Source organism: Myotis brandtii, unplaced genomic scaffold, assembly GCF_000412655.1.
Source record: "Myotis brandtii unplaced genomic scaffold, ASM41265v1 scaffold247, whole genome shotgun sequence".
Classification (NCBI taxonomy): Eukaryota; Metazoa; Chordata; class Mammalia; order Chiroptera; family Vespertilionidae; genus Myotis; species Myotis brandtii.
The window spans coordinates 857,876-866,490 of NW_005359352.1; the positions used below are offsets into that span (position 1 = coordinate 857,876).

Here is an 8,615-nt window from a genome sequence, read left to right on the forward strand (position 1 = left end):
GCCCCCGCCCACCAAGTTGCTGGGTACCAGCCGCCCCCGGGGCAGGGCCGCCTCACTCATCCTTCCAGCCCCTTCTCAGGTGCTGTTTGGGCTCCTGCTGTGTGGGGCCGGGCAGCTCTGGGTGCTGGAGAGGAACACAGACGGCAGCTGTGGGTCCTAAAGAAGCCGGCGGTCTAATGGGGGTGGGGGGCGGAGGGCGATCTGCAGGCAGAAAGCGGAGGGCAGTGTGTTCTGGGATCTGTATAAAGTCTGCAGGGGCCCCGAGGCTGGCTCAGGGGTTGAGCGTCGACCTCTGAGCCAGGAGGTCACGGTTGGGTTCCTGGTCAGGGCACAGGCCCGGGTTTCGGGCTCCATCCCCAGTGTGGGGCATGCAGGAGGCAGCCGGTCAGTTACTCTCTCTCATCATGGATGTTTCTCTCTCTCCCTCTCCCTTCCTCTCTGAAATCAATAAAAATAAAAAATAAATTTAAAAAGGGGTCCGCAGGAGAAGCAGCTGAGCCCTGGAGGAGTCAGGCCGGCTTCCAGGACAGGCTCGACCTGAGGCTGGGAGGGCCTGTGCATGAGCCAGGCAAACAGGCGGAGGGAGCACTGGGGCAGAGAGAACCCCATGTGCAAGGCCATGGCGGCCTGGTGGCGGGGACACAGGTGGCTGGGGTGTTGGCTGCTGTCTGTGGTCGGAGGAAGCTGGCCTGTCGGGGCTGGAGCAGAGCCTCACGGGCCTTGCCAGATGCCAGGCCTGGGGGGTGGCCACCTCATGCTGGGCATGGGAAGGTGTAGAAAGAAGTGGACAGGACGTCGCTGGGCGTGCACTACCCCGAAAGATGCTGCCGAAAACGTGTCCCAGGAGCCCGAGTTCCCACGGGGCTGGGACGAGCCCTAACCAGACTCTGGTGGGAGGGTCAGCAGTGGTTTGGCCAGGATGGAGATGGTCCCGGGCCTGAGGACCAGGAGCCGTCACCAGGGAGGGCGGCCCCGGCCCAAGGCCACCACCTGGGGTGCTGGACTCTGCCGCTGAGAGCCAGCAGGGCCCGTTGGTTTCTTTGTTTTTGGCTAATCCTCACCTGAGGGTATCTTTCCATCCACGTGTAGAGACAGTGGAAGGGAGGGGAAGAGACAGAGAGGGGGAAACATCGATGTGAGAGAGACACATCGCTTGGTTGCCTCCCCTACGTGCCCCAACTGGGGCTGGGGATCAAGCATGCAACTGAGGTACGTGCCCTTGACCGGAATCGAATCCGGGACCCTCCAGTCTGTCCATTGAGCCAAACCAGCTCAGGCGCCTTGGGTTTCCTGAGAGTTTGAGGACCCCAGATGACTAAGGTGAAGGGACCTTAGCAGCCGCCGAGGGCGGCTTCGCATTCACATTAGAGGCCTTGGGGCCCAGCACGGCGATTGCCCAAGCACCCCCACCCTACACACACACAACCTCCCCAGACCAGGAGCCAGGCCAGGCCGTCTGCCTCTGGGAGCGAGGGTCTGGTCAGGGAGCACACCCAGGTGGAGCACGAGTCTAGCTAAGCACTCTGTGAGTGTTCATTGGCTGGAGGCTTGGAGGAATTATGTGAAAATATATGTGAATGTGCTTTTTTGTTTTGTGTTGATATTCCTGACCCGAGGATATTTTTTCCCATTGATTTTTAGAGAGAGTGGAAGGAAGGGAGGGAGAAAGAGAGAGAGAAACATCAATATGAGAGACTCACCGATTGGTTGACTCCTGCAGGTGCCCCGGCTGGGGCCAGGGATGGAACCTGTAACCCAGGTAAGTGCCCTTGACCGGGAATTGAACCCACAACCCTTTGGTGCAGGGGCTGATGCTCTAACCGTTGAGATACACAGACCAGAGTGTGAATGTGCTTTATCAAGTGACAAAACACTATGTGAGTGTAATTTATTGTCACTCTCCTCCAATCCCGCCCCCTTCAGCGTCTGTGGGTCCCCCTGACTTTCTCTCTTTGGAAACACGTTCCTGAAGGCCAAGTCTTGGGAGGGAGGCAGAGGCCCTAGGACTGTGGTCTCAGAGTCAGAGCCTCCTTTTGAAAGTCCTTTGTCATTTTAGCAACTTGTAAAGCAGCTCTCTGAGCGAGGTGCCCCTGGGCCCACAGCTTCTGCTTGCCTGGGAGGCCTGTAAGCTCCCTCTGGTGGTGAGAGGGCTGAACCGGATTGGCCAAATTTGGTTGAAATCGGCTGAGGCTGAGAGATGAGGTACCCGGAGGTGGGAAGTAGGAGGTGGAGGTGGAGGTGGGGAGGGGGAGGTGGAGGTGGAGGTGGGAAGTAGGAGGTGGAGGTGGGAGGTGGAGGTAGGAGGGAAGGAGGTGGGAGGTGGAAGTGGGAGGTGGAGGTGGAGGTGGGAGGGAAGGAGGTGGAAGTGGGAGGTGGAGGTGGAGGTGGGAGGGAAGGAGGTGGAAGTGGGAGGTGGAGGTGGCAGGTGGGAGGGAAGGAGGTAGGCCGCACAGAGTGGAAGAACGCGTTTAGTATCTTCATTGCAGTGACGGGTTAACAGGTGTATCCACATGTCAAAACCTACCCAATTGTATCCTTCAAACTCCTGCCACTTGTTCTGTGTGATCACATATCTCACTGACAGGTGTGTGCGTATACAGGGTGGGGCAAAAGGAGGTTTTCGGCTCTGAGTACGAGCAACAGTTTTTTCCTTGTATTATTATTTATTAGTTATTGTATTATTTTCCACACGAGCAACTGTAAACCTATTTTTGCCCCACCCTGTATATACATACAAAAGTGTCAAGAGCTAAGGGGAGAACTCTTTAGATAGAAGAAGGACAGAATACATTTTGGTAAGATATGTAGTGGGTTTGCTAAAAACTAACTGTTGATATTTCACTCTTCTAAAAATACACACCCTGCTTGGAAGAAGAGCCAGAGGAGACTTTCAGAGACCATCTCACTCAACCCCTCCTCCTGTTGGGTGGGGTTTTACACAGCCTCCGTGGGGTTTATTATTTTTTAAAAAATATATTTTTCCCACTCTCACCACTCCTGTTCAACATAGTACTGGAAGTATTAGCCATTGCAATTAGACAAGAAGAAGAAATAAAAGGCATCCAAAGGAAAAGAGGAAGTAAAACTGTCCTTATTTGCAGACGACATGATATTATACATACAAAACCCTAGAGACTCCATCAAAAAACTACTAGACTTAATACATGAATTTGGCAATGTAGCAGGATACAAAATTAACCCCAAGAAATCTGAGGCATTTCTATACACCAATAGTGAACTCCCAGGCATGTGCTCTTGACCGGCATCGAACCCGGGACCCTTCAGTCCATAGGCCAACGCTCTATCCACTGAGCCACACCATGTAGGGCAGGGTTTCAAGTGACAACATGCCCCGCCCGGCCCTGTGGCCCAGACACAGCGCCCTCCCTGAGCTCAGCCAGGTTCCCACGCCCGGCCGGCTCTGCCCTCCTTGGGTCCAGCTGTCTGACCTCCAGGTGGCAGCCCGCCAGCTGTCTGGTGGCGGACACTTGTGTCTGTCCGGGGCCTGGAGCAGCCACCAGGGGCCGCTGTGTCTCTGCTTCCCATCCCCGCTCCCCTTGCACCTTCTGCAAGCTGTACGTCTGGAAGGGCGCCTAACATCGCCCATCGGAGAAGGTCAAGTCAACGTCAAGGCAGGGGAATCACTGAGGAAAGAGTGTGCCTACCTTTTGGATGCAGCCTTAGGGTGTCCAGTTCACGGGTGTGATGGTGTGTGCGCCGTCCCTGCCCCGCGAGGAGGCCAGCCGGGCTGCCGGTGCAGATGTCTGATTCCAACCTTGTGCTCTTCCGCCCCGTTGTGCTCCTGACGGGAGAAACTGTATCTGTAACAACCCTTACAGAACCTGGTGGCGAAAGGAAAAGCCATCCCAGGCGACGGCAAAGCTGGGCCCAGCAGAAACTGACCAGCGGGAACTGAGGGTGACTTCAGAGAAACGGCTGGAGGACAGTTGGGTAGAAGTGTTGTTTTTCTCCCTGTGGCCCCTGAGAATATATCCAGGCCAAGGAACTGTAAGCCCGTCTCATGTGGAGTCCTGTGCACCCATGTTCATAGGAGCGTCAGTCACAACCGCCAGAGGGCGGAGGCAATCGGCGGACGGGCAAACAAGATGCATAAAGAACATACGGTGCCATCACAATGAGAGGTCACCTCGCACCTGTCAGAATGGCTGTCACCCATAAGCCAACCAGTGCTGGGAGGAGGCAGAGGAGAGGGGACCCTGAGCACTGCCGGTGGGAATGCAGCCAGCATGGAAAACAGTACGAATTTCCCCCCAAAATTAAAAACCGATCTGCCTATGACCCAGTGATTCCACTTCTGGGTAAATAGCCAAAGAAACCTAAAATGCTAATTCAAAAGAATACATGCCCCCCTATGTTCACTGCAGCATTATTATTTTTTTATTTTTTAAAAAATATATATATATATATAATTATTTATCTTTTACAGAGAGGAAGGGAGAAGGATAGAGAGTTAGAAACATCGATGAGAGAGAAACACCGATCAGCTGCCTCCTGCACACCTCCCACTGGGGATGTGCCCGCAACCAAGGTACATGCCCTTGACCGGAATCGAACCTGGGACCCTTCAGTCTGCAGGCCGACGCTCTATCCACTGAGCCAAACCCATCAGGGCAACTGCAGCATTATTTACAACAGCCAAGGTATAGAAGCAGCCCAAGTGTCCATCACTAGACAAGTGGCTAAAAATGCTGTGGTACATCTACACAACGGAATACTACTTGGCCCTAAAAAAGAATTCTTTTTTAAAATATATATATATATATTATTGATTTTTTACAGAGAGGAAGGGAGAGGGATAGAGAGTTAGAAACATCGATGAGAGAGAAACATCGATCAGCTGCCTCCTGCACACTCCCTACTGGGGATGTGCCCAGCAACCAAGGTACATGCCCTTGACCGGAATCGAACCTGGGACCCTTGAGTCTGCAGGCTGACGCTCTATCCACTGAGCCAAACAGGTTAGGGCAAAGAATGAGTTCTTAACTGTTTTCAACAGCATGGATGGACACAGGGTATTATGCTAAGTGAAATAAGCCAGCCAGAGAAAGACAAATCCCATATGATTTCATTTATATGTGGAATCTAAAGAGCCATATAAACAAACAAAACCGAAACAGACTCCTAGATACACAGAACAAAGTGATGGTTGCTGGGTGAGGGGAGGGTTGGGGGCTGGGTGAGGAAGGTGAAGGGATTGAGAAGCGCAGACTGGCAGCTACAAAACAGTCGTAGGAATGAAAAGTACAACATAGGGACTATAGTCAGTAATAGTAATGGTTGTGTATGGGTGCCAGGTGGGTGCTAGAAATATTGGGGGGACACTTTGTAAAAGATGATTATCTAACCACTAGGCTGTACACCTGAAACTAATACAAAATAATATTGACTGTAAATTGGAAAAATAAGAATAAATTTTCTTTAGAAAAGTGGTACAGTCACCATTGGTGTCCATGGGGGCCCCCCGCAGACACCACAACCTTCAGATGTTCTAGTCCCTTCTTTAAAATGGTGCAGTGTCTGTGTATAACCTGCACACAACTTCCCAAATACTTTAGACCGACTTCTGCGCATGGGCCACAAAGTTTCAATTGCACTGTACGTGCGCGCCGCACGTGGTATTTTGTGGAAGAGCCACACTCAAGGGGCCAAAGAGCTGCGTGTGGCTCTCAAGCCCGCAGTTTGCCGACCACCGCTTTAGACCATCGCTGGGTTACTTATAACACCTAATGTCATGCAAACGCTGTGTAAACAGTCGTTTTACAGTGTTGCTTGGGGAATGAAGACGAGAGAAAACCCTGACTGTGCTCATTGCAAACACAACCACCGCAGCCTCACTACACCGTGCACATCAGCAACGTGAGCTGCTTTTTCTATGTCCGACCTGTTGGTTGGATCTGGATGCAGAACCCGCGGATACGGAGGGCCGACCGTACACACATACAGGGGGATGTTGTTCAGCCCTGGGCTGAACGTGGTGGCCACTGTACGTGCGCGCCGCACGTGGTATTTTGTGGAAGAGCCACACTCAAGGGGCCAAAGAGCTGCGTGTGGCTCTCAAGCCCGCAGTTTGCCGACCACCGCTTTAGACCATCGCTGGGTTACTTATAACACCTAATGTCATGCAAACGCTGTGTAAACAGTCGTTTTACAGTGTTGCTTGGGGAATGAAGACGAGAGAAAACCCTGACTGTGCTCATTGCAAACACAACCACCGCAGCCTCACTACACCGTGCACATCAGCAACGTGAGCTGCTTTTTCTATGTCCGACCTGTTGGTTGGATCTGGATGCAGAACCCGCGGATACGGAGGGCCGACCGTACACACATACAGGGGGATGTTGTTCAGCCCTGGGCTGAACGTGGTGGCCATCGGTGTCACAGAAAGCCGGGCGGTGGGAGGCTCGCCACCGGTCACCCTCTGATGCCTCTTCCTTCTGTCCTTCTCAAGGTGTCCCCGGAGCACAGAGTGGAAGACCCCCCGGAGAGCAGCGGCGTGTCTGAGTAAGTCCGGGAGTCACCTGCTGCTGGACTCGGCTCTTCCTTGGGCTCCACCTGCACCACAGCCTCAGGGCCCCATTCCCCTCCCCCCTGCAGCTCCCTCTTAGAATGCAAAGCTCTGCTGGGGGGCTTGGGGGGGGGCACGCAGAGGGGGCAGGCCCCAGCCCTGGGACAGCGCAGAACCTCCCAGTCCCAGCAGCTGTGACCCTCCTGAAAAAGGCCCTGACCCAGTCACTCAGGCGTCCCGGACCCGCCCCTCCCGGTCGCAGCCTCACCCATCACTCAGGATGAGACACTGACCTTGGCCTTTAGGAGTTTACTGCCTAGAGGGGGACAGATGGGCCCCTCTAGTCCCAGGAAAACACACTTAACCCCTGGAAGGGTCCGCTGAGGACCCAGAATGGATGCCCTGGGACTCCTGCTCCCCTCTGGCTTGTTCAAGAGACCCTGGCGCCCTTGGGGTCTGTGAGGTGCCCCCCCATTCCGAATGCCTTGCCCTGGCCACCTTCCGCGAGCCCCCGAGGGGACAGCAGGGACAGGAAGTGTCAGGGGCTTTGCTGGGACCTCTCTGCCCAGCACTTCTAGGTGCCACGCTCCATGCTAGACACACGGCATTCAGCATCTCGGCTCACCCTCAGGTCGGCTTGTGGGGGGGCCCCACCCTGTCCCCCGCAGCAGCTCCTGTGGGACCCCCAGAGGTGGGGGGTCAGGGAGCATCAGGCCAATGGCTGTGGCGCCCCCCCCCACACACACTTGCCAAGGGCAAGACTGTGTCACATGCTGTCCATGCATTTTACCTCATTTCTGCCTCAGAAGGAACCTGTGAAGACAGCTCCATTTTAGAGAAAAAGAAAGGTCCCTGAGCTAGTAAGTGGCGGAGCCGGGACCGGAACTGGGCTCTTCGCTCGGGCCTCGCCCTGAGCACTCAGCCCTGGCTCGCTGCAGGCAGGGGCAGAGGCCTGCTCGCCGAGAGGGGGAGTCCGGGAAGGTGTCCCCAGGGCCGGCTTCCTGGTTTTGGTCACGGGATGAGCAGAATCCCCTGGCGGGGCCATGGCGGCTCCCCGGGAGAGATACTGAGTCCCACGGCCACGCCTCGCCTCCTGACACCGCGTCTGTTTCCGGCCGCAGAGCCCCGGGCAGCAGCCAGGAGAGGCCGGAGAGGCGGTCGGTCATCTTGTACGACTGCTCGGAGGAGGAGCTGATGGCCAGCATCGAGCAGGAGTACTGCCACTGAGGCCCCGCCGGACCGGCTCCGGGAGCCTGGGCTGGGGGTGCACCCTGCCCCTCCCGGGCCGAGCTGGAGCTGAGCTGCTGCCCACAGGCAGCTACGCACGGACCTTCAAACTGTTTCCCACCCACATCAGAGGGTCCGGAGCTCGCCAGCCGCCGGCCTGCGTGCTGCCGCCAGGAGGTGGTCATGGGGCGGCCGGCCGGAGGGAGTCACCTGAGTTCTGCAGGTGAATGTCGTGGAGATGAAATGCAGATTCTGACTCGGTGGGGCCGTGGGGGCCTCCGAGCCCGCATTTCTAACAGGCTCCCAGGTGAGACCACCTGCGGGCTCCCAGCCTCCCCTGAGGAGCAGGACTGATGGAGCCTGTGCAGGAGCTGCCTCCCAAAGGGATCCCGCCCGCTGGGCCTCAGGGAGTCCTGGAGGCTCTGCCCACTCTTGGAGATGAAATGCAGATTCTGACTCGGTGGGGCCGTGGGGGCCTCCGAGCCCGCATTTCTAACAGGCTCCCAGGTGAGACCACCTGCGGGCTCCCAGCCTCCCCTGAGGAGCAGGACTGATGGAGCCTGTGCAGGAGCTGCCTCCCAAAGGGATCCCGCCCGCTGGGCCTCAGGGAGTCCTGGAGGCTCTGCCCACTCTGACAACTGGGGTCGCAGGGTTCCAGGCTCCCTGCCCTGCCTGGTTCCCGCCCCCTGGGCACGGAACTGCCCGCCTGGAGAGGCCTCCGGGGCCACCTGCCCTCACCACTGACAGACAAGGCTGCCTGGCCCAGGACGCCCCTCCATCAGAGGCTGGGCCAGGACTGCAGCCTGACGGGCAGGCGGGGAGGCGGGACTTCCGGCATGGCCCAGGTGTGGCTGCTCCCGGA

The 8,615-nt window shown here is 56.3% G+C and overlaps 1 protein-coding gene across 1 annotated transcript; it reads left to right on the forward strand.

Annotated features, from left to right (window-relative positions):
- Position 1: 1 nt before the first annotated feature.
- On the forward strand, positions 2-8,172 carry CYS1 (cystin 1; the record flags this gene model as incomplete). The annotated part of the gene is made up of 3 exons (XM_014540533.1): positions 2-79; positions 6,470-6,522; positions 7,648-8,172. Coding segments are annotated over 3 exons (237 nt in total), but the record flags the coding sequence as incomplete, so codon positions are not given.
- Positions 8,173-8,615: the final 443 nt, after the last annotated feature.